Here is a 27,996-nt window from a genome sequence, read left to right as displayed (position 1 = left end):
GATCCCCGAATGATCCATCTCATACAGAAGTGCCCCTACTGCTTCAGGGTGCGGTGTTGGGATCACAGGAGGGCAAGATGCCACTTTCTGACTACCTTTTCCTGAGAGCCCTGAGATCTGAGCTGTTCTCACCTCCCGTTCCCACCTGCAGACCCCCGCAATGCGTAGGCTAAGAACTCACTAGGCGAGCCACCCAGTCCACGTGTGGCTGGCCAGGTTTGAAGGGATTCGCCCAGAACACTGAGCGATTCAGTTAGGAGAATCACTTTCAAGCAAAACACTGTATTTATTTATCCACGACCTTGAGTTTTCAGAATTAACTCAAAGAGCTACCGGTGGCTCCAACTTTCTCAAAGGTGCCTGGTGCCCCCTGCTGGGGAGATAGGAGTACTGACACTGAGCGGCCCACTCAGGAGCAACCACATACGAAAATACACCTTTGGAATTTCTAACCCAGTGACAACACTGTGACTCACGGTGGTAAAGTTATGAGTTATATATATATTAATTTGGTAATGGAATGAATTTTTTAAAATGTTTCATGACCACTAGGTTCCCAATAAAATTTATTCTCTCAGTTCTTGATCTCAACTATAGAGACAAAATTAACATTCCAAAGTTCTTCATGTCAGTTGGAATTTCTTCCCATTTTAGAACAGGGCAGTCGCAGAAGGCATCACGGGGGAGGGCCGAAAGTCCTGGAGGCACGACCTCTCTGCTTTAGAAGAGCTCGGAAAATTCCTTTAATTTTTTTGCTGTACTTTTTTTTCTCCTAAAGACTAAATAAAAAGACCCAGTTGAAAAGGATGAGAAGAGAAATTTCAATCACCTGGTATTGTATTTTCTGCTTTTCAACAAGGGAATCAAACACATAAGCCAATGTGTCCTGCCACAAAGTTATAATCTGGGCAGAGGATGAAAGCACCTGGTAGAGGCAAACAATCCGGGAGATAAATGTCTAGGTTTTCACCTGGCATAAATTCCTATACAAGCGCAGAGCTGTGGACTCCACGGTATCTCAGTAACATGTTAAGGACCTTGAGGAAGTAGGAAATCCTATTACTGGATAAAGCTAATGGTGCATCTAGCTCAAGATCTTTTCCAAGTCACCTCTGTAGGAAGAACAGAGGTCGCGGTCATACTTTTCATATGTAAACACAGTGAAGTCCTAACACGCCACGGGGAATGTGAGGAATCCCGGCGGTCAGTGGAGAGGTTCGTGGAATGTGAAATCTGTCCACAGGCTGCACACACATCCACTGCTGTGGCACACAGGGGGAGTGATTCTGCTCCTGTCAACTTTTTCCCTCTCACATCTTCAGGCACCTGTGTCAGAGGATACAGATAAGTAGTCTGACGTGTTAAATGCCGACAATAAGACAAAATCAGAGTTAAAGGCAAATATTTAATCAATTGCTGTTCAAACACAGGCTAGTGAATGAAGGACTTGAGGTTCAAAGAGCAAACTACTCTGCATTCCTAGGAAATCTCAACCAGTCTCTCCTGCGCGGTGTACCTTCCTGAGTGCTGCTCTAGCACCAGGAGGTCTGAATTAGGAGACAAAACGGAAATATTTTTTGTACCCATATATTTCTGAAAGATGGCCAGTGGAGGGGAGGAAGCCCAGCTGTTAGTTGCCCAGGGGGGGAACATTCTCGTGGAGGTACTGCAAGGCGAGGTCTGTCCACTTCATTTCTTGTTCTTTGACCGATTCCGTGGTGCCCCCGTTGTCCTGTTCAGGTTCCGGAAGCTCATTCTGAAAAAGGTCAAGTGGACATTCAGTAGGACAGTGTGCTTGGCCGCGACAGCCCCTGACAGCCCGGAAGCCAAGCTTCAGGATGGAGAGGGGTTTGGCCGGGAAAAGAGGACAGGAATGCTCCTCAGGTGTCCGAGTCTGATCCAGCAGGGGAAGGCACGAGGACTCTAACACAAGCACAGGAGGCTGGGCGGCAGAGGGCCAGGAGAGAAGCTTCTGGAATTCCTGGGAAGCCACGCCCAGGACTCGGCCGCTGCGGAGTTAACTTGGGTACAGCACTCAAACCCCTAGTCTTTGCTTCCTCTCTGGCAAGCGGGAGCACTAAGCAGCCCTCGTGTCCCAGGATTCTCACTCTCTGTCGGTGACGCGGGATCCGACTTAGTCCATACAGTGGCTAGGAACTCAAAGAGCCAGTGCTCTACATTTGGAGTCCGCTCAAACAGAATACCGTGTTCTGTAGCCTGTTTCTTAAACACAAGAAACATTATGGAACTACCTGTGTATCTACATCTACATTAGACTGGAGGGAGGCTCAGTGAAGAAACCTGAAAATGTGACTTGATGGAAGCGTCTGTCCCCTTGGGGCAGAGCAGGGCCACAGAGGACAGGATTGATAATGGGAAGCCCGAGGGCAATTACCTGGGCAATCTGGAACAGCTCTGGGCCTTTTTCCCAGCTGACTCAGACTAAATTCACATCCTAACAAAACAATGTGTTATGTGTTAGGTTTAAAGTGTGTAACATGATAATTTGCTACACGGGTAGGGTGCAAAATGATTATCACAGTAAGGTTAACAAATCCTCAGTGTTACATTTTTTCTGCCCAGCGTAAATTTTTTTTTCTTTGGTTTTTAGGGCCACACCCAGTGATGCTCAGGGGTTATTCATGGCTCTGTACTCAGGAATTACTCCGAATGGTACTCAGGCAACCATATGGGATGCCAGGGACCAAATCCAGGTTGGCTGCATGCAAGGCAAGTGCCCTACCCACTGTACTATCTCTCTGACCCCTGCTGAAAACTTTTGAGAGCCTTTTTCATGTTTTAAGACTTACCAGGACTCTGCTTTGTACCTGAGTTTATCAATACCAATATATTCTTTTAAGTTATTTAAATCAGTACTTTTTCAAAGGGTGAACACTATCCAGACTTAGAATCTTCTACCAGATTCTAATCTGTGGGACATGCACAGTACATGTGGCTACGTGAATAGAACCATGGCCAATACTATAACTCACTCACAATACCCACAGATATATCTTGCCCTATCCTAAAATATAAAATGAGGTTCAAACATACACATTGCAAGTATATCACTTATTATAAAGAGATTATATCTTTAAAGAGAGAGTTCGGTTCCCAATAATGACTCATAGTTGATATTAGTAATTTACTTAAATCAGAGGCTTGATTTCATTCGGCTTGATTTCATCCCACTTGTGGTATGGTTTCTATCATATAACTTTGGTTTTGTCATTTCTGCCAGCACATACTTGCCCAGAATACAAAGTATGATCGACACAATCATTACGGCTGCTGCAAAAAAGGCCAGGTTCTTTGCAGTTAGATTCCAACAGGCCATGAGACTTGCTCCGGACAACAGCAAGCTGAGCTGGACATTTCATCTCTGCTATCCTGCAGCCCGAGATGTCTGTGCAAAGATGCATGGGCTTGTCTGCTGGATAACGGGACTGTCACCTGGTTATCCCCTCACCCTAGCTCCGCCTGCCCACTGCAATTCATAGGAAAGTGTCCCAATTAGCCAGCTTCGAGCGGATCTGCAGAATGGGGGCAACGCGCAAGCAAGTCCAGCAGCCCCTATCCAGGCTGAGGAGACCCAAGGCTGGATCAGCTGAGCTCCAAAGACACGAGGGAGTCTTGACGCCACCCAGTTTGGGGATGGTGTCATGCAGCATCCCCCAAACCTGCCACACGATCTGTGGCCGGAGACTATGAATCAGTGGCCGGGCCGGGCTGCAACCTGGAGCCAGCACGGAAAGTTTCTGTAGGATAACATGGGGTTTGTCCTTTTAGCCTTGCCTTAGGGAACATAGTTTACCTTAAAGCAATGTCCTTTCTGTATGGACACAGGAAGACAATATTGTGCTTGTAACTTGGGAGTTGATTGACTCCAATAATATTTACTCCTGAGCATCTGCTTTCTTAACTCAGTCGCCCTTAGTTCCTAACAGCCCCCAAAACAGGGTCCCGACGAGGGACAGGACGGATCCAGGCAAGTGGTGAGTTATGTGCTACCCTGGCATCAAAATGGGCCAGGCCAAAGTGCCACAATACTCAACTATAAGTTGAGGGCATGATCATGGACAATGCTGTCATGATCCAAAGTAACGACGAGATTAGGACCCTGCTGGGGTTAGGAAGATTAATCTGGCCTGAGGACAGTGGTCTGGAGATGTCCTCAGGAAAAATCAAACTTTATATCTCTTACTGTGCTCATACAGAATGACATTGCTAGAAATATTAGAAGTAGATTTACTATAACTATTTAAGTAGATTACTAGCTCACACTCTGACACACCCTTGTTTGGAATCACACCCTTGAGTGGATCTCCTTAGATGAGATTTTGTTAATCTCCTCGAGAAATGGTCTTACCCTTCTTTGTTGATGTTAAACCCACCTTTGTGTCACCACCCTATGTAATTTGCTATATTGCTATATAAACTAAGACTGTGGGGCACTGAGGGGAGATAGAAGAGACGGGGGAGAAAGAAGACAAGGGAGACAGAGGAACAAAGAGTCAGAAGACGGAGACAGATGAAGAAGACAGGGGGAGAGAAAGAAGACAAGGGGGACAGAGCTAGAAGAGACAGAAGAAGGAGGCAGAAGAAGGAGACAGACGCAGAGAGACAGACGAAGAGAGTACAGTGGCACACACATAAGCAGAGCACAAGGTGAAAGAAGTGAGAGCGAGCGGGACAGAAAGGGGAATATTAGAAGATCCAGAGAGAGATCGAGAATGGGGAGGAAGCAGCGAGAGAGACGGGAGTGTAGAGAGAGGAGATTGGAATAAACTGCGATTGAGACCAACCAGCTTGGCTCCGTTCCTTCCTTCGCCTGCCTCATCATCGCCATCAACCTCCCACGGGGTGGGGGAAGCGGCTGGAGACTACCGAATTTGGGCAGCGGGAGAGATAGAGCCCGGCTGGACCTCCTCTTCTCTTTTATGTTTTTACAGTTTCCTTTCCCTCCCACCTTACCATGCTGCAGTGCCCAAGTCCTACCATAAATATATGGGGTTTGCCAACCGCCCCCTCCATCTTCTTGCCCTTGCTCAGAGCACTGAATCGGCCTGTGAATCCTCTCTGTCCTGCCAACGCAGACTGTTCTCCGCATCAGAAACTACAAGGACTGAAACTGCAATTTATTTGGGTTGTGGGGAAGGGCCACACCCAGCAATGCTCTGAGCTTACTCCTGACTCTGTGCTCAGGGATCAGCCCTGCAGGGGCTCGGGGGAGCAGACGAGGTGCTGTGGATATTAAACCCAGACCAGCTGTGTGCAAGGCAAGTGGCTGCTCTGGCCCTTAGTTATCATTCTTGGGCTTTCTCTTTTAGCTATTCTTAATTTCAATGAAACTGTGACTCATCATTTGGTATGCATAGTTTTATGACTGCTGAACATATTACCTTATGAAGTTTTTTGGTTCACTCCTGGGGATGCTCAGTGAACTTAAGTGGTGCCAGAGATTGTACCTGGGGCTCCAGCCTTGAACTATCTCCATGGCCCATTTATCTTATTCTTAAATGGAAATTTAGGCAAACTACAGTATAGATTTTCTGTAAACAGCAGCAACCTACCTTAACTGTCTTTCATTAAATAAGTTTTTCTTAGAAGTCTGGCATGCTCTAAGGAAAACAGTTCTGGGGCTGGAGCGATAGCACAGCGGGTAGGGCGTCTGCCTTGCACACGGCCAACCCGGGTTCGATTCCCAGCATCCCATATGGTCCCCTGAGCACTGCAAGGAGTAGTTCCTGAGTGCATGAGCTGGGTGTGACCCAAAAAGAAAAAAATAAAAAAAGGATAACAGTCCCTGGACCCTGTTCTTCTTGTTCTTTGTTCTGCTTCTATAACTTAAGGTGATTTTTTTTAAACTATCAATTAATTTTAGTTTTTTGGGTCACACCCAGCATGCTAGGGGTCACTCCTGGCTCTGCACTCAGGTATTACTCCTGGCAGTGCTGAGGTTCATACGGGATGCTGGGGTTTGAACTTGGGTTGGCTGTACGCAAGGCAATAATCCCACTTGCTGTGCTATAGCTCTGAACCCAGAAATTGGTTTTTGGACATACATTTATAAAAGAAAACCTTTTGATCACTTATTATAGTAGGTCTAAGAAACTTCTTGCAGGGCATTGTCCCAGAGAAACTATTCCAGGATACTCAAGAGTATTCTGGGAGCAAACTGGTCTAAAGAAAAGCCAGGTGTCTTCCAAATGTTTTCCAGGGACCTAGTTCCAAGAAGTTCCTAACAATATCAGCAACAAGGCCAAGATAAGAAAAGGAGATAAGCTACTGCTTTTAATCTCTTCCCAACTGGTGCATAAACTCTTACACCTCATTTTCTGGCTCTGGAATGGTGAACTCAGCATAATGTGGCTCAAAAAAGTCTTGGGTTCTGGATCTGGCATGCTCCTAACTGAGCCAATTATGCCAACCTGCCGAACCACGGTTCTCTTCAAACATAACATCCATCTAGATGTTCTTCAGAAGTTTCAAGTTAAGTTTCGCAAAGCCTTGATTCTCTGTTCTGTCGCTGATGTGCCACTCACGCCCTACATGTGTACTAAGGTTCGCCAGGCGATGTGCTGGGCATAAATCGTAACGTACCAGTGGTATTGCAACATCCTCATAAGGCAGCTTGTCTTCTCGCCACGCATCGTCAATCAAATCCAAGATCCTTCCATCTCTCTGTACCTCACTGTCCATTCTCCGGCCACTTTGGTGTCAATCTGTAAGCCAAACAGGTGATATTTTAGACCTGAAGATGGAGGAAATAGTATTATCTCGTACTGGGACTTCCAGGTGTTCAGGCCTTCTGTTGTAACATCACTCTTGCTAAGTTAATGCATGTGCCTCTGCAGGCCACGTGACAACTTGAAGATCACAGTTCCCGCCCACTGCCCCCAAGCTGTGGACACTGTACCTAGCAAAGCTGATAGACTATGGCTCGGCAGCGTCACAGTGACAAGAGTCCTATGTGAGTTCAAAGTGTGGGTGCATTCCGTCCCTTGGCCAGCCAACGATGACAGATGAATGAAGGAATGGGAACAAAGGAATGGGGCCACAGGCTGGCTGGTAATCAATGGCCGTTTTTCATTCTATCACAGCATTAGTTATGTAGAAATTGTGCAGGGTGGGAGTACAGATAGGTGGGGTTGAACATTAGCATAACAGTAAAGCAGATATAAAGCCCCTCCTTCAGGGGAAGTTCTTCTAGGAAACTAACTCAAGGACAAGATCTCACCTCGGGGTTCAGTAATCTCTAGATTACTAGGAGATCGGCTCAAGGGCGGGATTCCTGCTAAGAGCATATTGCTTTCTCCTTTCCTTAGCTAGTAATCCATTTAAACAATCATATTACATTTACTTCTTACTAATATTTCTATTCATTTTGTGTGAACACAGTAAGAGATATATTAAGCTTAAAGGGTGGCTCTTCCTGGGAACATCTTGCTATATCCCAGACCACAGTCCTCTAGGCCAATACTTCCTGTTATGTCACCTGGTTCATAGTTGTATCAATACTACTCAGCACGGGGGTGCTGCCAGGTCGACCCGTACCCTCAGGGTGAGTGCATCAGCAGCCTAATGGTGTCTTCAGGCTTCCTGGTCCCCCCAAATTGCTGCTGTGCTTCTGGCTGGACCTCAACAACTCAGAACTAAGGGTCTGAGAAATTAAATGGCTAAAAGTTAGGTATATGGGAGCCGTGCCCACAAACCACCTCTGGCTCAGCCATGTAAGCTCATTTATCAGCCTTGCTTCAGAGATCCATAAATAAATCTTGATAGAGATCAAAACCTGCAGTTAACTTTGGACCTGTGCAAGGCTGAACAGACCAGGGTAAATCAGAGGGGAGCGGGTGAGCCTGGTACCCGCACAGACACTCCAGAAGCCGCTTGTTTCCACAATCCAAAAACGCCACCATACCCCTGGCCTGACTCTACCGTCTCAGGACGGACCTCACCAAGATACAATCTGTTGAAAATTCTGGTATGCGGGTTTAGTGACTGAAATCTCCAGGCTTTCTCAGAGTCGGGATGGGCTACCTCCCCCCACTTCCCTATACTCCTGGGAACACCAGTAGTGGCCCCCATGAGCCAACTCCAACGCCACCATGCTCCTTCACCGGCCTTGCCTTCTTCAGAGGCCCATAAATAAATCTTGAAAGATACCAAAAGGTGCAGTAAATCTTAGACCTGCGCATTGCTGAACAGACCAGGGTAAATCGGAGAGGGGCAGGTCAGCCTGGTGCCTGGCCAAGCAGAGCCTCAGGCAGCTGCTTGCTTCCGCAATCCAAAATCACTGCCACGCCCCCTGCCAGGCTCCATCATCTCTGGACAGACCTCTCCAAGATACAATCTGCTGAAAATTTGCGTATGCGGGTTTTGTGACTGAAATCTCGAGATCAAGATGGTTACCTCTCCCCAACTCCCTTTATTTCTGGAAGCCTGGGCAGTTAGGTCCACCCCCCCAAAGCTGCCACCCAGTTAAAAAGCTACTCCAGATTTACCATCTTGATAAAAATACTGAATGCCCTGAACAAACACGATGACCTCTTAGTACCTGTACTGCAAAATATAATGCACAAAAGGAGAGAGAAAGAAGTATCTGCCGTAGACAGACACTTCTTTATGTTAGGGGATGCTGGGAGGGAAACAGGGGATGTTGGTGGTGGGAAACGTATACTGGTGGAGATGGGTGTTGAATCATTGTATGGCTGAAACCCAATCATGAACAGCTTTGTAATGGTCTATCTCATGGATAATCAATAAAAAATTAAAAAAAAATACTACTCAGCACACCTCTGCCCAATCTGGTCTGTGTCTCCTCACCAGCTCCTTTCCTGTCACATTTCCTAGCCTTTGTATTTAAACATCTCTTTCCCCATCACTAATTCCTGCTGTCTTTCAGTCCCAGTGGACCTCAGACTGAGGATCCAGCATCCAACTCCAGGGCCAGGTGTCAACATACCACCACTCTTCTTTTTTTTGCTTTTTTGGGTAACACCCGATGATGCACAGGGGGTCACTGCTGGTTCATGCATTCAGGAATCACCCCTGGCAGTGCTCAGGGGACCATATGGGATGCTGGGATTAGAACCCGGGTCGGCCGCGTGCAAGGCAAATGCCCTACCCGCTGTACTATCGCCCCAGCCCCCATACCACCACTCACTGGGGACGCATGAAATACCAAAGACAGATGATGTTCCAACAAACTTTATTTTTCTTTTTTAAATCATTGTGCCAGCTGGGGCTGGAGTGACAGCACAGCGGGTAGGGAGTTTGCCTTGCATGCGGCTGACCTGGGTTCGATTCCCAGAATCCCATATGGTCCTCTAGCACCGCCAGGAGTAATTCCTGAGTGCAGAGCCAGGAGTAACCCCTGTGCATCGCCGGGTGTGACCCAAAAAGCAAAAAAAAAAAAAAAAAAAAAATTATTGTGCCAGCTCCAGAGCCTGGAAAGCTCTTCATAAAATGCCCTATTCTCTCCAAACACCTAGCTGGGGCGTCATCAGCAGATGACCCTGCGACACGCCCTTCGCCCTTCCGTGGGGCCCGATTTCTCGCGCGGAGGGGCAGCGTTTCTCCCGCTGTGCTTCGGGCTCTCCAAACCTGCAGGATCCAAGCAGGGAGGCCTTTTCCCTCGCTTGAAAAGACCCTCGCGGGCCACCACCGTCCGCATAGGTGTCGGGCGCCCCGCCGCCGCCCCGACTTCCGGCGCGACCAAGCGTGCATGCAACGGTGAGGTCCAGGGCTCAGTGAGGACCTGGACCTCGGCCCTGAGAATGCGAAGTCCGAGCTCAACGACAGGCTCCTTCCCGCTCCCTAAGGACCGAGAGAGGAGCGCGGGAAACCCTTACCAGCACCCAGCCCAGCGCAGGATCCGCTTCCTCAAGGCCACGCCCTCCACACCACGTGACCGCGCACTTGCGCTATTGTGGCCACGCCCCTCACTGCGTCACCACGCCCTCCTCGGCATGTTACCCACCCTCCGCCATGACCACGCCTCGCACCACGTGACCCCACCCTCCGCGCTGTATGGTCAGTGAGTGACCCCCCCCACCACGTGACCGCGCCCCCGCACTGTATGGCCACGCCCTTCAGATCGTCACCACGCCCTCCTCGGCCTGTGATCGCGCCACCGCGCGTCGTAGGCACGCCTCGGTATCACGTGACCACACTCTCCGCGCTGTATTGATGAGTGACCGCCCCCCGACTGTACAGCCACGCCCCTCACGCGTCACCACGCCCTCCTCGGCATGTGACCACGCCCCCTGCACCTCGTGACCGAGCCGGCCGCCAGTTGTGACCACGCCCCCGATACCACGTGAGTCCACACTTCGCCACGCCTCTGCACTACGAGCCCCTGCCGCGCTGCACGACCACGCCCCCTCCGTCACCACGCCCCCACCACGTGACCTCCCGTTCGGATTCGGGCGGGCCCACGGGCTGGCGCGGAGGGACGGTCTGCGAGGACGTCCGGAGGAAAAGCGAGGGCCGGTGGGCGGAACCAACGTGCCGACGCCGGAGGCTGAACGTTAGGCTGGCGGGGACGCGCGCGCGTCCTGACGGGAGGTAACGGCGGGAAGGCGCGGGAGCGCGCCCGCCTAGTAACCGCATGTGCGCCCGCAGGCCGGCCCCGGGGCGCTCGAGTCCCGCTCGGGAGGTGTGCCCGGCTCCGTTGGTGCGGCCGGCCCTGAAGCCGAATGGCTCGGCGCTGGCCTCCCGGGCCGTCCGCTGGGCATCGGGCCTCGCCGTCCTGCGGTCACCGAGCCCAGAGTCCCGCCGCTCCCCGGGCTCGTCCCCGCCGGCCCGCGTCCGCTGCGGCCCCCGGCGCCTCGCCCTGGCCGCCTGCGCGCAGCCCAGCGGCCGCTACGGCGCTGCCCGGCGCTGCGTGCCGGCCGGCCGCGGGCCCAGCCCGGCGCGGGAGGGCGGGCGGCGGGCGGGCCGCGGGGCCGCGGGCGGGGCCGCCCTGCTGTCCCCGCCTTCCCGCCCGAGCTGCCGCACCTGGTTAGCTGCGCGCCGGGGTGGGCGAGGCGCGGTCCCGGGTCGGGATGATGGGCCGGGGGCCGCCGAGCGGGAGAGCAGAGCTCCCCCAGTGGGCCGCACGCACCGGGGGTGGAAGATGCCCGGCTCCGGGGGCCCGAGCCTGTAGGAACGCGTCAGCCGTGGAGCTATTGGAAGACTTACATTGAAGGCCCCCCAAGGCTTTCCTTCTGTCCCTTACGTCATCAGAGTAAAGACCAGGCTGATGGGCAGCACACACGTTTGCAAAGTCTTCCTTGAGCTTTTACAGCTAATGCTTTTGTTTCTTAGGGAAAACAAAAAGCGCCCCCTCCTCTGGGTAGGTTTCTTATATTTATACAGTTCCCCACATGTTCCAGTTGTTGGATTTGTTTTTGATTTTGGGCCACACCTGGCTATGCTCAAGGTTTCCTTGTGGCTCTGCTCGGGGATCAATCCTGGCCACTCTGGAAGCAGATGGGGTGCTGGGGATGGAACCAGGTGGGCCACCTGCAAAGCAAGCGCCCTACCCAACGCACTCTCCAGCCTCGCTCCCATTGTCTTAGGGGTGAGAGCAAATACTAAGGATCGTTATTTTACTTTAGCATGATATTTACTAGTACTACAGTTGAGGCTTAATAAGGTGGCTGCATTTTCTTACTTGGAAGGTGATCTGCCTTTGTATTCTGAGTTCTTAACGTGCCCTTTATATCATCAGGGATAAAAATTGATTTTAAAAAGAGGCTGACATTAACATGGATTAGAGGTTAGTGAACATTCCTAAAGTGCGTTAAACTAGTTTCAGGGCCAGAGCCTTCCTTCCTTTTCTGTGGAGCCAACTCAAGTTGACTGGGGAACAACTTTCCATCTGAGCACCACAAGGAGCGCGCACCCCCCCCCCCCCCGCCCCAGGTAGATTAAGATTTTAAAAGTTAATTTGTAACAGTTGCGTATGTTACACTGATTGCATTGGTTCTCATGAAGTGGCAACAGTGTCAGCAGTCCACTTAAACAGTAGCAAAACATTTCTACTTAAACAAGAGCAAAAGCGCACGTTGACAGGAATGAAACAGTGCGGTCTGTGCCTCTGCAGCGAGCTTGCTCAGGTTGCATTTAGTTGACAACCTTTTACTTATTTAAATTGGGAGGAGGGGGCAGTTGGGAGGCAGTGATTCTTTGAGATAGATACCCAGAACAGGCATTGCAGGTTCTAAAGAATAAATGCGTGTTTATCAGTTGCTGGGTATTCCAGTGTTTCTTCAGTAGTTATGCCATTTTACATGTGAGTTCCTCCCCCCCCCCCATAGCCTTGTCATCAGAATATATTGTCATTTTTGGGTTATATAATACAGAAGACAGTAATATAATTTAACTTTGCATTTCTTTTACTCTGAGCAAGGTTGAAAATCTCCTAATATTTAAGTTCATTTGCGTTTCTTATCCTGGCAAGATATTTGTTCATATCGGGGCTGACACGATAGTACGGCGGGTAGTTCGTTTGCCTTGCATACAGGCGACCCAGGTTTGATTCCCAGCATCCCATATGGTCCCCTGAGCACTGCCAGGGGTGATTCATGAGTGCATGAGCCAGGAGTGACCCCTGTGCATCGCTGGATGTGACCCAAAAAGCCCAAAAAAAATAATATTTGTTCATATCTCCTGCCCTTTTTAAAAAATCTGTTTTCTTCCCCTTAATTTTTTTTTTTTGTTTTGTTTTGGGCCACATCCAGTGACACTCAGGGCTTACTCCTGGCTCCAGCTGTGCATTCAGGAATTACCCTCTTTGGGGAGGGGGGAGTAGTGGTGAAGGGGGACACACGCAGCAATGTTCAGGGGTTACTCCTGGCTCTGTACTCAAGAATAACATCTGGTGGTGCTCAGGGAACTTTATAGGATACCAGGAATTGAACCCAGGCCAGCTGCTTGCAAGGCAAACACATCCACCACATTATAGCTCTGGCTCCACAGCCCCCTTGATTTTTGGAATTCTGTGTAGCACTGTAGCACTGTCTTGTTGTTCATTGATTTGTTCGAGTGGGCACCAGTAACGTCTCCATTGTGAGACTTGTTAGTTTTTGGCATATCAACTATGCCATGGGTAGCTTGCCAGGATCTGTCGTGTGAGCGGGATACTCTTGGTAGCTTGCCGGGCTCTCCTAGAGGGATGGAGGAATCGAACCTGGATCGGCCTTGTGTGCCCTTCCCGCTGTGCTATCACTCCAGTGGAATTCTACATGTATTTAAATAGTTGACCTTTGCGATGAACTCCCAAGGTGTGCATTCGTTTGTCTTTTTTTTTAAGAATTTCCATTTTTGATTTTTATTTATTATTCGCTTTTTGGGGGTCACTCCCGCCATTGCACAGGGGTTATGCCTGGCTCATGCACTCAGGAATTACCCCTGGCAGTGCTGAGGGGCCCATATGGGATACTGGGAATTGAACCCGGGTTGGCCGCGTGCAAGGCAAACGCCCTACCTGCTGTGCTATCACTCCAGCCCCACATTCACTTGTCTTTACTAATAGCTCTCCCATGTAAAAAAGAACCTTTTTAATCACTACTTCTTTGTATTTCTGGATTTTAAGCCAAAGAAATAACAGTTTTAAAATTAGGTTGTTGGGTTTTTTGTTTTGCTTTTTTTTGCTTACAAAATGGCTCTGCTGAGGGATTGCTCTTGGTAGTGCTTGGAGACCTCATTTGTGTTGCCAGAGATGAACCCCAGTCAACTACATCTAAGGCAAGTGCCCTACCCATTGCTATCACTCCAGCCCTAAAATTACAGTTTTATTTGGAAAATTTTCTTTGATAGTCTCATGTGCTGATTTTTTTTCTCCTAAGTAGGAATTTTTCTGGAGACTGGTAAATTAAATTGATTGTGTATTGAATCAGCTGTGGTTTGCCAGCCACAGAATATCTCACATAGGCATAAATCCCTGAAATCACAGTAACACCAAGCCAGGAAAAGTACTATATATATATATATAGTACTTTTATATATATAAAAGTTATATAAATGAAAAAATTATATATATAGTTTTATTTTATTTTATTTTTTTGCTTTTTGGGTCACACCCGGTGATGCACAGGGGTTACTCTTGGCTGTACACTTGGGAATTACTACTGGCGGTGCTCAGGGGACCATATGGGATGCTGGGAATCGAACCCGTGTTGGGCGCATGGAAGGCAAATGCCCTACCTGCATTTGCTCCAGCCCAGGAAAAGTACTTTCTTTAAAGAAACAAGACTCAGTAGGTAGATGTACCTCTTCTGTTAGAATATATTTTTTTCTTAATTCACTCCAGAGTTTACTTCCTGTATTTTGTGAGTAAGTTGCTCTTGGTCATGTATTTTGGATATTCTTCCTGAATGTAAAACAGAAAGAAAAGAAAGGCCAAGCTCTCAGGACTTATCTATGTTTCAGTGTGTTAATATCATAGCTTTGCCCATTGTTAGGCATTTGGATTTATTTTTCCTTAAGTGTTCATGTTTTGTAGCAAGTGTTTTTTTTTGGGGGGGGAGTGTGGGTAATAAAGATTAGGCTTTTGGGGTCACACGTCGTGTTGCTCTGGGTCACTTCTTGATGTACTCGTGGATCACGTGCAGTGTTGGGGATCAGACTGTGCTTGTGCTTATGCACGGGAAGCACCTTAGCCCTCTTGTGCTAGCTCCTCGGCTCTGCTGCAGATTTTCCTTGTTTTGTATACTTGGTGAAAAAGAAAAACCAAAAACCAAAACTAAACCTTTATTCCAGAGGAGGGTTTAAAATCGTTTCTGTCTGTTGATGTCATGGCATAACTGGGGATATAGCTAAGATTATATCAACTTTAGATCTGTATAGTTTCTGTTTAACCACAATAGCATTTTATATTGGTGTCAAGGAGTATCAGGGTTTCAAACAGTAATTATATTTAATATTGCAAACAAGGACGAACTTTATATAATTATTACATAGTACTAGAAAAGAAGAAACCAAAGTGACTGTGCAAATGTTCGGTTGAGATTGGTTAGGGACGTTAATAGTGATGTAGCTAAGAAACTCAAAAAGAGAAAACCTGTCTTGCTACTTAACCTGACCCTAAGGAGTTGGATCCGAGGTGATGGTATTTGGCTGTGGCTCACGCAGATGTTGAAGGTATTTCTAAGCACATTACACATTAGTAAGTTTTTTAGCATAGAATGTTTCCCACTCCCCCACCTCTTTAAAGTAGAGATTTCCTAATTTTACACCATTTTTCTGATAGCTGAAATGCCCATTCCTTATTGTGCTGCTGCCATCTAGTGGTTATCATGGCAATGCCATACTTCTGTTTGTATTTTTTCCCATCTTCAGACTTGAATTTCCCTGTTAAACAAAAACATGTAATAATGTCTAATAATATCTTATGTATTTTAATATCATTATTAACTATACAATATTAAAATAGTGCACATTGACTCAACCTGAGGAGTTCACTGAATTCTGCAGCTATAATTCTAGGTTTGAGTTCTAGGGCTATAGTTTGTTATTAACTATAGTCAGCTTTTCTAGCTCTTGAGACTGTCTGCTCAGAATGGAAGTGTCTGGACCTCAGAGATAGCTCAAAGTGACAGAGGACAATACTTTGATTGTGGGAGCCCCTAGTTCAGTTCCTGGCACTGTGTGAACAAACTAGTGACTCTGGATGTGCTGCCTCTCAAAAAAATGCAATACTCATTTATGAGTGTTATGAAACTGAATTAGATAATATGTGAGGCAGTTAAATATAAGGATAATAAGATAATATACTCTTGGCAGTGGGCTGGAGCGATAGCACAGCGGTAGGGCGTTCGCCTTTCACATGGCCGACCCGTGTTCGATTCCTCCGCCCCTCTCGGAGAGCCCGGCAAGCTACTGAGAGTATTAGCCCACACGGCAGAGCCTGGCAAGCTACCCGTGGTGTATTGGATATGCCAAAGACAGTAACAATAAGTCAATGAGAGACGTTACTGGTGCCCGCTCAAACAAATCGACGAGCAACAGGATGACAGTGACAGTGACAGTGACTCTTGGCAGTGTATAATATATAAGGCAGAACATTCAGTGACATTTTAGCATTTATTATAAATACTGCTAATTTATTAAATGATACCCAGAAAGTAAATTAACGAATTACATAATAGTGAATGTATTACTAATACACATTACCATGATAATGTTTAAGAATAATTAACTTACTGAAGTCCAGTTTTAGAAACAGGAGAGGTGGCTCAGATGGCTAGAGCACTTGGGGCTGCCCCCGGTTCAGTCAGCACTTAGTTTGCTATAAGAATGCATGGAAAACTGGGGCTGTTGTGATAGTATAGTGGGTGGGCTGCTTGTCTTGCACACAGCCGACCCAGGTTTGATCCCCAGCACCCCATATGGTCCCCTGAGCTTGCCAGGAGTGATCCATGAGCATTGCCAGGTGTGGCCCCCAAATAAAGGAGGCTCCATCAAAAAACTAGAAAAAGCAATGGAGGTAATATTTTGTATCCCTTATTCTACATGTGCAAAGATTGAACTCCACGGACCTGGAGCTAGTTAGGTGCAGAGGTTAATAGATCCTGCATCTGCATCTCCATAGTAATTTGAGGATGACCTCTCAGTTCCCCAAGGAGAGGCCAAAATGTGGAATATGGGTTGTGTTGTGTTGTGGTTTGGTAGAAAGTAGATTTGAACATGAAAATCTTTTTCTTTAAGTCTTCATTGTGTCTGGTAGTGTGTTATAAAGGATAAGCTAAATGAAAAATCCTTTCTGCCAGATCTGCATGAAGTTTTTTGAATATACCTGTTACTAACTTGAGAAGTGTAAACATCATGCATTGGTTGGGCTTTCCAATTTTCTTATTCTGGTTCTCTGGAACATTCTGTGCATACCTTTATCAGTGTGTTAGTCATACTGGGGAAACAATTGTAGTTGTTCATTCTAAGTCTTACTCAACTATCAATTCTTTGAAAAAGGCCATGTCTTTTATCATGGTATGTTTAGTGATTATTACAACCTGGAATTCTTTGTTGACTAAAAGGCATTTCCTTCTCAGAACGATATATTTTCATACAGAGCGTAGGGCTGTATGAAGACACTAATTCAGGCTTGAGTCTGAGAAAAATAACTTTCCTGGAGTGAGAAGTGGTTTGACATTGATTAGCTTTATGAAGATTTGTCACAAGAGGTTGAAAAACTTGAGCAAGACAGAGTATAGCATGTAAGCCTTGCACACATCTGACCTGGGTTTAATTCCTGGCACCCCATATTGGTCCCTTGAGCCCATCAGGAGTAAGCGCTGAACACAGTTGAGTGGAGAGAGAGAGATAGAGAGAGAGGGAGAGGAGAGGAGAGGAGGGGAGGGGAGGGGATGGGAGGGGAGGGGAGGAGAGGAGAGGAACCTGTAGCAGATATTTTCGATTAGCACTTGTGAATTTAAGGGTGGCAAGATAGTTAAAGGAGATGGGAATTAAGATTAAGGCGTAATTGTCTAGCACGTGCCAAGTGTAGCTCCACTAAACTCTGGAGCTGGAGATGAACAAAATTGGTTTTCTGTCCTAGAAGGATGGATACAGAAAAAGCGTGCTTGGTAAACTCATTTCTAGTGTGCTGTACTCCTTTGAAGAGACCTGGGATTAAGAGCAAAAAGTTGCTGAGGAGAGAAGGGCCCATGTAGCCTGCATGCCCGGGAGTAGAGTATTCTAAAAGCTTCACCTGGAAGAAATGGACAGAAACTTTCCCAAGGAAGAGATACGAATGGCCAGAAGGCACATGAAAAAGTGCTCTACATCACTAATCATCAGGGAGATGCAGATCAAAACAACCACGAGATACCACCTCACACCACAGAGACTGGCACACATCCAAAAGAACAAAAGCAACCGCTATTGGAGAGGATGTGGTGAGAAAGGGACCCTTCTACACTGCTGGTGGGAATGCTGACTGGTTCAGCCCTTCTGGAAAACAATATGGACGCTTCTCAAAAAATTAGAAATTGAGCTCCCATTTGACTCAGCAATACCACTACTGGGAATATACCCCGAAGAAGCAAAAAAGTATAGTCGAAATGACATCTGCACTTATATGTTCATTGCAGCACTGTTTACAATAGCCAGAATCTGGAAAAAACCCGAGTGTCCGAGAACAGATGACTGGTTAAAGAAACCCTGGTACATCTATACAATGGAATACTATGCAGCTGTTAGAAAAAATGAAGTCATGAACTTTGCATATAAGTGGATCAACATGGAAAGTATCATGCTAAGTGAAATGAGCCAAAAAGAGACAGACATAGAAAGATTGCACTTATTTGTGGAATATAAAATAACAGAATAGGAGACTAATATTCAAGAATAGTAGAAATAAGTACCAGGAGATTGGCTCCATGGCTTGGAAGCTGGTCTCACTTGCTGGGGAAAAAGGCAGCTCAGATAGAGAAGGGAACACCAAGTAGAATGTGGTTGGAGATCCCACCCGGGAAGGGAGATGTGTGCTGAAAGTAGACAATAGATTGAACATGATGGCCACTCAATACCCCTATTGCAAACCACAACACCCAATTGGAGAGAGAGAGATCAAAAGGGAGTACCCTGCCACAGAGGCAGGGTGGGGTGGGGGGGGAGATAGGATTGGGGGGGAGGGATACTGGGTTTATTGGTGGTGGAGAATGGGCACTGGTGGAGGGATGTGTTTGTGAACATTGTATGAGGGAAAAACAAGTTCTAAAATGTGTGAATCTGTATCTGTACCCTCATGGTGATTCACTAATTAATAAAATAAAAAAAAATTTAAAAAAAAGCTTCGCCTGCCTGCCATCTGAGGGCTGAGTCGGCGCCTCTATGAAGGACCAGGGAGTTAATGTTCAGGACATTTTACACTTTTTCGATCTCTTAAAGCTGTGCTTTTTCTCTGATATCTATGACTCCTTAGTTCTTCTTGTCATGTCTTTTTTTTTTTTTTTTTTTTTTTAAATTTATTTATTTTTAATTAGAGAATCACCGTGAGGGTACAGTTACAGATTTATACACTTTTGTGCTTATACTTCCCTCATACAAAGTTCGGGAACCCATCCCTTCACCAGTGCCCATTCTCCACCACCTGTAAACCCGGCGTCCCTCCCACCCTCCCCATTCCCATCTCCCCCCCACCCCACCCTGCCACTGTGGCAGGGCATTCCCTTCTGTTCTCTCTCTCTAATTAGCTGTTGTGGTTTGCAATAAAGGTGTTGAGTGGCCTCTGTGCTCAGTCTTTAGCCCTCATTCAGCCCGCAACTCCCTTCCCCCACATGGCCTTCAACTACAATGTAGTTGGTGATCGCTTCTCTGAGTTGCCCTTGAAGTGATCGTTCTTGACTGATTTTCCTGTATCCTCAGAAGTACTCTTCTCCTTGTGGTTTGCGCCTTCTCCCTGGGGGCAAGGTCCCATACCTGGTGTGTCTCCAGGACTCCTCCCGCGGGCTGGGAGGCTTTGTGATGCTGAGGGCTGAACTTTGAGCTCCAAATCTGCTCCACCCTTAGTTACCTCTCTGGCTCCTACCTCATTCACATTATTAAGTTTACAAGCTGGTATGTTCAAACTTAAAATATGAATTTCCTTTTTTTCTCTTTTTTCCTAGTTGCCAAAACGAAGGAGATTTGGTGATGGAGGCTTTGTTGGAAGGAATACAAAATCGGGGACATGATGGGTAAGTTTCTCAATAAAATTGTGAGTAGTTAGCCTACTTACTTATTAGGCTTTTTATTTTGTCTACCAGAGAATGTGACAGAAATTTGCCTGGATTCTCCCTAAAAGCTTCTGTCAAATATTACAAAAGGGATGTTGGTTGTAGAAATCTGATTCATAGTTCAGACTTAACAGTCTTGTGATCAACAGATGACTTAGGCCTTAGGTTGGCTCATGGAGGAAAACAAAATACTATGTGGAATAAATAATCTTCTTAATTAAACAATAAAAGGAAAAGTTTACAAATTTTGTTCATTTGCTCTTGATTATTCACATTATCTAGGATTATGCCTTTTTTAGGACTATATTTGTTTAGTTTTTTGTGTGAAAGATGAAAAGCCATTTGGACATGTTCTATATCTCAAGGGTTGTTTTTATTTTTAGGGGCTTTTTGACATCCTGTGAAGCAGAACTACAGGAGCTCATGAAACAAATTGATATAATGGTGGCTCATAAAAAGTCTGAATGGGAGGGACAGACACATGCTCTTGAAACTTGCTTGAACATCCGTGAACAGGAAGTGAAGACTCTGAGGGGTCAGTTAGAGATGAAGCAGAAAGAGGTAAATCTGTTGATTAACTCCTCTTTGATTTTACAATGCCTTCACATTTGCCTTTTACACTAGATATATTAAGTATGTAAGTATATATGTAGAGCACTTCTAAAGTTTCTGTTTTATCTCAATTTTGGTAGTTTCCTTTACAAGGAAAATTGTGACATAAAAACAGTAATATATCAAGGATCATGGTTTTTTTAAAAAAATTTGCCTTTGGGGATCATGTTATCTTTTCACATATAGTACGTGTGTGTCTTTTTATAAAGAGTGGAGGAAGCAGGGAAAAGATGGTGGGGAATGATCCGCCCTCTGCATAATATTGGGTTCAAATTCCCACAAAACAGAAATGGCTTTGTTGCCCCCTGGGAGGGCTCAGGAAAGGACAATCTTCAGGAGATTGTTGCCAAGAGCCCTGTTCGTGTGACCCCAGGCTGGGGGTCTGGGGCGGCGAAGAAAGGAGGAATGCAGACAGATTTTAGCCGGGAAGCGGTGGGGCTGAAAAGCTCACCAATAGCTTTCTGCATCTCTACCCTTACAAAGCCTGAGCAGCGTGCGGGACTGTCTGGAAGAGACTCAGGCCAGCAGCTGAAGGCGGTGGGTGCACAGCTGCAGCCGCGGTCAGTGAGACAAATCATCATCATTGCCTGTTCCAGGGGGAGAGAGAGGTTGTACCCTCCACCACACCGCATCTGAGTGCAGGGGTTCTTCCAGAGTCAGAGAAGAGGCTGGCTAAAGAGAAAAAGGAAAGACTAGTTCTGGTGTAATTGGCTGTCCACACATAAGGACCAAGGCAAGGGGCCCAGGGTGAGGCACTGGGAGATAAGAACACGGGTCGGGGAGCAGCACTGGGCTGAACTGAAGAGATGTGGCAGTGTTTGGAAGCAACACAAACTCAGCTCCGAAAGCTCTCTGTGGAATTGCCAGATGTGAGCCGTAGATTATCAATCAGGCCTGCACAGAAGCAGGCCTGACCCTCATCCTTAGCCTCCAGTAGAGAAGACAAGAAGGGGAGGAGCCTCCCCTAAATAATGAAACGAAAGCCGAAAATGGTTCCTAAGCACCCAAGAGCTATGACAATTTCAAAGTAAGCTAATGGTAGGGATGTGTAGCGAACTGAGGAAAGCACTGGAAGAGATGCCCAGTGAACGGGGAAGGATGAGGCAGAGTCTGGAAGACTACAGTCAGATGCTTGAACTGAAAAGCAGAGTGGGTGTTTTTTTTTTTTTTTTGGGTCACATCTGGTGATGCACAGGAGTTACTCCTGGCTCTGCACTCAGGAATTACTCCTAGCAGTGCTCAGGGGACCATATGGGATGCTGGGATTCGAACCTGGGTTGGCCGAGTGCTAGGCAGATGCCCTGCCCGCTGTGCTATTGCTCCAGCCCCCCAGAGTGGGTGTTTTTAAAATTCATTGGAAGACTCAAGGCCAAAGAGGCACAAGACGAAGAACAGATTGGGAGGCATGAGGATGAGCTGTTTGAAACTGCATTTGCCTGGCCTAGACTTGATCCCCAGGAGCACAGAGTCTCTGTGCATTGCTGGGTGTAGCCCTGGGGGGGGTCTCAGCTCATTCAGTCTGATCCTGGAACCTTTGAACAGTCTGGGATGGCGCTGGTGGTCCTTAGCAGCACAGGGCCCGAATAGTACTGCATCCTCAGGTTCTAGCACCGAACCGCTGGAAAGATTCGTGAAGTATCTTCGGGAGTCAGCCCTGGACCTCCTGGGCATGGCTTGGGAGCCCCACACCACCTCTGTCCCCTCCTCCTCAAATAAACATTGAAGGACAACCAAAGAGAATTTTAAAAAAATTAATAAAATAAGAGGCCAGAGAGATAGTAAAGTGGGCAAGGTGCTTTCCTTGTAAGCGGTCGACCTGGGTTTGATCCCTGTATCCCATACGGTCTTTGGAGCACCACCAGGCTCTGTGAGCACAGAGCCAGTGATGAGCCCTGAGCACCACTGGGTGTGGCTCAGAAAGAAGAGAAAATACGAAGGCTTATGGGACAATTAAAAAAATATATAGATTATAGTAGTGCAGAGGATCTCCTTCCACCACAGTAATATACAGATGGAAATAAACCACGAACAAAAATGTAAAAAAGCTCAATTGGAAACTAAATACCATACATACCTGTTGCTTCTCAAGATAGAATCATGAAGAAGTAGAATTTCTGAATAGGCTGTTTGTTAGCACAGAAATTAAGAGAGTGATCAGAAGCCTCCCTCATAACATAACCCCTGGTCCAGATGGATTCATTAGTGGTTCCTTTAAATCTTCAAAGACCTGCTTTCTATCCTCAGACTCATCCAAAAAGTCAAAGACAAAGGAATTCTATTGAGAAGTTTCTCTTAGACCAGCATAACTGATGCCAAAAGCAGACAAGACACTACTTAAAATGACAAAGAGCTGAGACCTTGATGAACATAAAATGCTTTTTTATGGTTTTTTTTTTTTCAATTTATTCTTTTATTGAATCACCATGTGGAAAGTTACAAAGCTTTCAGGTTTAAGTCTCAGTTGTACAATGCTCGAACACCAATCTCTTCACCAGTGCACATATTCCACTACCAAGAATCACAGTAAACCTCCCCCCCACCCACCTCCCCCGCCCCCACCCTGCCTGTGTAACTGATAAATTTCACTTTACTTTGATTACATTCAATATTTCAAAAAAAAAAAAATTTCATGACTTCATGTTTTCTGATAGCTACATAGTATTCCATTGTGTAGATGTATCAGAGTTTCTTTAACCAGTCATCTGTTTTTGGGCACTCTGGTTTTTTCCAGATTCTGGCTATTGTAAACAGTGCTGCAATGAGCATAGAAATGCAGATGTCATTTCTACTATACCTTTTTTGCCTCTTCAGGAGGATATATTCCCAGGAGTGGTATTGCTGGGTCAAATGGAAGCTCAATTTCTAATTTTTTGAGAATCGTTCATATTGTTTTCCAAAAGGGCTGAACCAGTCGGCATTCCCACCAGCAGTGAAGGAGAGTCCCTTTCTCCCCACATCCACGCCAACAGCGGTTGCTTTTTTTTTTTTTTTTTTTTTTGCTTTTTGGGTCACACCCGGTGATGCACAGAGATTACTCCTGGTTCTGCACTCAGGAGTTACCTCTGGCAGTGCTCAGGGGACCATATGGGATGCTGGGAATCGAACCCGGGTCGGCTGCATGCAAGGCAAGCGCCCTACCCGCTGTGCTATCACTCCAGCCCCCATCGGTTGCTTTTGTTTTTTGGGATGTGGGCCAGTCTCTGTGGTGTGAGATGATATCTCATTGTTGTTTTGATCTGCATCTCCCTGATAATTAGTGATGTTGAACATTTTCTCATGTGCCTCTCAGCCACTTGGATTTCTTTGGGAAAGTTTCTGTTCATTTCATCACCCCATTTTTTGATCGGGTCGGCAGTTTTCTTCTTGTGGAGTTCAACCAGTGCATTGTATATCCTTGATATCAATCCTTTATCGGATGGGTACTGCGTAAATATCCTTTCCCATTCTGTAGATTGTCTTTGTATTTTGGTCACTGTTTCTTTTAGGTGCAGAAGCTTCTTAGTTTGAGATAGTCCCATTTATTTATCTCTGTTTTCACTTGCTTGGCCAGTGGTATGTCAGCTTTGAAGATACCGTTGACTTCAATGTCGTGGAGGGTTTTGCTGACCTTGTCTTCAGTGTACCTTAGGGACTCTGGTCTGATGTTGAGGTCTTTAATCCATTTTGATCTGACTTTTGTACATGGTGATAGGTAGAGGTCTAAGCCCATTTTTTTGCATGTAGCTGTCCAGTTTTGCCAGCACAATTTGTTAAACATGTTTTCCTTGCTCCACTTCATATTTCTTGCTCCCTTATCAAAGATTAGATGATCATATATTTGCGGGGGTGTGTCAGAGTATTCAACCCTTTTCCATTGGTCTGCAGCTCTGCCTTTGTTTCAGTACCATGCTGTTTTAATGACTACCGCTTTGTAGTAGAGTTTGAAGTTGGGGAGGTTGATTCCTCCCATTTTCTTTTTCCCAAGAATTGCGTTAGCTATTCATGGGGGCTTATTGTTCCATATAAATTTCAGGAGCGCTTGCTCCATTTCTTTGAAGGATGTCAAGGGTATCTCTATAGGGATCGCATTGAATTTGTACAATGCTTTGGGGAGTATTGCCATTTCAACAATATTAATTCTTCCAATCCATGAGCAGGGGATGTCTTTCCATTTCCTCGTGTCCTCTTTTATTTCCTGAAGTAGCGTTTTGTAGTTTTCATTATACCTTTAAGGTAAAGTTAAGCTGATTCTGAGGTACTTGATTTTTTGAGGCACAATTGTGAATGGGATTGCTTTTATCATGTCTTTCTTCTCTCTCATTATTTGCATATAGGGAAGCCATGGACTTTTGGGTATTGATTTTATAGCCTGCAACTTTACTATATGAGTCTATTGTTTCTAGGAGTTTCTTGGTAGAGGTTTTAGGGTTCTCTAAGTATATATCGTATCATCTGCGAATAGTGAGAGCTTGATTTCTTCCTTTCCTACCTGAATGCCCTTAATATCTTTTTCTTGCCTAATCGCTATTGCAAGTATTTCCAGAACTATATTGAATAGAAGTGGAGAGAGTGGGCATCCTTGTCTCGTCCCTGTTCTTAGAGAGAAGGCTCTTAGTTTTTCTCCATTGAGGATGATGCTTGCCGTAGGCTTGTGATAAACGGCTTTGACTATATTGAGGAAGGTCCCTTCTATACCCATTTTGGCGAGAGTTTTCATCATAAATGGGTGCTGGGTCTTGTCAAATGCTTTCTCTGCATCTATTGATATAAAATGCAGAGTTTTAACAACATTTTAACAAACTGAATTCAGGAATATATTGAAAAGGTGATAGACAATGATCAGTGATCAAGTGGGATTTACTCTAGAATTGTGAGGATGGTTGAATATATGCAAGTCAATGTGATAAACCACATTGATTAGAAAAGATAAAAGCCATGAGATCATATCAGTAGTGCATGAAGCATTCAACAATATCTAACATCTATTTATGATAAAAACTTTCAAGAAATTGGGAATAGAAGCTTCCAAAAAATAAAAGATTATACTTACAAATACAAATCTAACAATATTCTCAATGCTGAAACATTGAAAACCTTTTCTCTATGACCAGGCACAAAACAAGGATAACCACTCTGTCCACTATAATTCAACATAGCTTTGCAAGTCTCTGCAACAGCAGTTAGGCAAGAAAGAGATAAGGGATCCAAATAGGAAAAGAAGTCAAACTATTATTGTTTGGAAATGGCCTGTTTTATATATATATATATATATATATATATATATATATATATATAAATTCCTAGAGAGTATGCCAAAAAAAAAACACCAAAATTGAACTTCTAGAAATGATAAACTTTTAAAATGGCAAGCAATAAAATCAGTTCGCAGAAATCTATTGCATTTTTAAGTGCAACCAGTGAGGCAGAAGAGAAATAAATAAAAGATTGTTTTTACAGTTGTGTCCTCTCCAGAACCAAGTACCTGGAAATTAACTGAGTAGGTGACTTATAAAGAAAACTATAAATCACTCTTAAAAGAAGTAGAAGAAGATACAAGGACATGGAAATATATTTATTGGTCATAGATGGGAAGAATTAACATAGTCCAAATGACCATCTTGCCTATTGCACTATGCAGATTGAATAATTCCCTATCAGAATTCCTATGGCATTCATTAAGGACTTGGAACAAATACTGGTAAAGTTTAGACAGAGTAATAAAACTCCTCAAATAGCCAAAGGATTTTTGAGGAGAAGGAAAGTGGGAGGCATTGCCTTTCTGACTTTAGATTACACAACTAAACAATAGTAAAAAAAAAAAAAAAAGTGTGGTGTTGGAATACATAAACCACCTCCTGCTGGCACCAGATAATCTCCTCATTGGCCACCCTCCAGAATTGACGGCTGCTTCTCCAGGAAGGGAGTATAAAATGAAGCCCTCTTAACCATGCCACCGGACTCCATGCGCCAGGCTGTTTTCACTCGGGGCATCCGAAAGTGAAGGGTGAGGACTCTCCCCACCCCAAGGGACCCAGTCCCAGCAGCCGACCTCCACTACCCAACTGCCACCACGTTCCAGGCTGCTTTCCACACGATCGGGCCTCTTGGAGAGCCTGGCAAACTACCGAAAGTATCCTGCCTGCATGGGAGAGCCTGGTAAGCTCCCCGTGGCGTATTTGATATGCCAAATACAGTAACAATAACAGGTCTCATTCCCCTGACCCTGAAAGAGCCTCCAATCATTGGGAAAGATGAGTAAGGAGAGGCTGCTAAAATCTCAGGGCTGGGATGAATGGAGACGTTACTGGCGCCTGTTAAAAAATTGATGAGTAGTGGAATGGTAGTGATACAGTGATACAGCGAATGAAATAGAATTGAAAGGCTGGAGTTAAATCCTCAGCTTTGGGGCTGGAGCAATAGCACAGCGGGTAGGGTGTTTGCCTTGCACGCGGCCCACCCAGGTTCGATTCCCAGCATCCCATATGGTCCCCTGAGCACTGCCAGGGGTAATTCCTGAGTGCAGAGCCAGGAGTAACTCCTTTGCATCGCCGGGTGTGACCCAAAAAAAAAAATCCTCAGCTTTATGGAAGTTATTCTATGACAAAGGAGCCAAGTCCATGAAGTGGTGCAAGGAAAGTCTCAACACGATGCTGGAAAAAGGTTAGCCACACAAGTAATGAATCTGGTCTCCAAAAGGACCCACCCATGAACTCAAAATGGAAGAAAGATCTTTCTGTTCGAAGGGAATGCCCTGCCACAGTGGCAGGGTGGGGTGGGGGGGAGATGGGATTGGGGAGGGTGGGAGGGACGCCGGGTTTACGGGTGGTGGAGAATGGGCACTGGTGAAGGGATGGGTTCCCGAACTTTGTATGAGGGAAGTATAAGCACAAAAGTGTATAAATCTGTAACTGTACCCTCACGGTGATTCTCTAATTAAAAATAAATAAATTATAAAAAAAAAAACAAAAAAAACTTGAAGGAACGATACACTATTTCATGGATAAACAAAATGTCCTTTCTTTATTGTAAAGTAAAAAAACTCAATAAAGTATAAATAAAATGAATAATAATTAAGAAAATAATTTTATATACTATAAAATAATGCCTATTATTATATTTATGATATTAAATAAAGAAAATATTTAAAAAAAAAAAAAAGAAAGATCTTTCTGTTCGACCTGACTCTATAAGAAAAATAGGCAGAACTTTCCGTGACTTCCAAGGATTTCTTAGTCAATGATTCAACACCATTGACTAAGAAAACAAAAAAATAATCAAATGGATTTACTTTAGACTGAAAAAAAAAAAAGCTTAAATAAGAGACATCTTAGGAGTAGAGGAAAATATTTGCTCAATATACAAAGCTAATTCCAAGATAAATAAAACCACTCACAAAGCTCTACAACTTATGTGGTAGCGGAGATCAAACTAGGGCTGGCCATGTGCAAGGCAGATACCTTACTCCAGGGCTATTTTCCAGCCGGTATCCAAGTCAGTTATTAGAAAGTTCCTGTGTGTATGATTATGAAAATATTGAGACACTCAGAGGCTGCTTAAATTTATTTCTGAGACTTAGTTTTTGATGTCAAGGACATCATTGCCATTATTTAATACCTTAAAGAGAAATAAAAGGATTGAATGGACAAGTTCCAGAAAAGATTTGAGGATTATGTGTTTGGCCTGGGGACATAAAAATGAA

At 45.4% G+C, this 27,996-nt stretch overlaps 2 protein-coding genes across 6 annotated transcripts in view; one reads left to right on the top strand and one right to left on the bottom strand.

Annotated features, from left to right (window-relative positions):
• Positions 1-537: 537 nt before the first annotated feature.
• On the bottom strand, positions 538-9,999 carry ANAPC13 (anaphase promoting complex subunit 13). Of its 2 annotated transcripts, XM_004602961.2 has the most exons (4): positions 9,858-9,999; positions 6,604-6,725; positions 1,584-1,756; positions 538-1,326 (listed from the first exon to the last, which is right to left on the bottom strand). In XM_004602961.2, exons 2-3 carry the CDS (start codon positions 6,700-6,702, stop codon positions 1,631-1,633), a joined length of 225 nt encoding a protein of 74 aa, XP_004603018.1. In that variant the 5' UTR covers positions 6,703-6,725; positions 9,858-9,999; the 3' UTR covers positions 538-1,326; positions 1,584-1,630. The 2 variants fall into 2 exon arrangements, with proteins under 2 accessions (XP_004603018.1, XP_054984210.1); XM_055128235.1 differs by lacking the exon at positions 538-1,326 and having other exon boundaries at positions 1,386-1,756.
• A 423-nt stretch (positions 10,000-10,422) lies between these two features.
• The window catches only part of CEP63 (centrosomal protein 63), a 42,599-nt gene continuing 25,025 nt past the window's right edge, over positions 10,423-27,996 (top strand). For 3 of the 4 annotated variants that reach the window (XM_012931567.2, XM_055128233.1, XM_055128232.1), the window contains exons 1-3: positions 10,423-10,572; positions 19,599-19,667; positions 20,090-20,267. In XM_012931567.2, the coding sequence (XP_012787021.1) occupies positions 19,624-19,667; positions 20,090-20,267 (222 nt within the window). In that variant the 5' untranslated portion in view covers positions 10,423-10,572; positions 19,599-19,623. The remainder of the gene's footprint in view (positions 10,573-19,598; positions 19,668-20,089; positions 20,268-27,996) is intronic. The other variant, XM_055128234.1, reaches the window with a different exon arrangement.

Source organism: Sorex araneus, chromosome 2, assembly GCF_027595985.1.
Source record: "Sorex araneus isolate mSorAra2 chromosome 2, mSorAra2.pri, whole genome shotgun sequence".
NCBI lineage: Eukaryota > Metazoa > Chordata > Mammalia > Eulipotyphla > Soricidae > Sorex > Sorex araneus.
The sequence above is the reverse complement of the archived record's forward strand: the minus strand, read 5'-3'. Positions and strand labels throughout refer to the sequence as shown.

Excerpts from the sequence above, each read along its gene's own strand:
- ANAPC13 (XM_004602961.2), bottom strand. The coding sequence starts at position 6,702 with ATGGACAGTGAGGTACAGAGAGATGGAAGGATCTTGGATTTGATTGAC. Across the intron at positions 1,757-6,603 it reads AGGATGTTGCAATACCACTG|AATGAGCTTCCGGAACCTGA; the intron begins GTACGTTACGAT and ends GACCTTTTTCAG.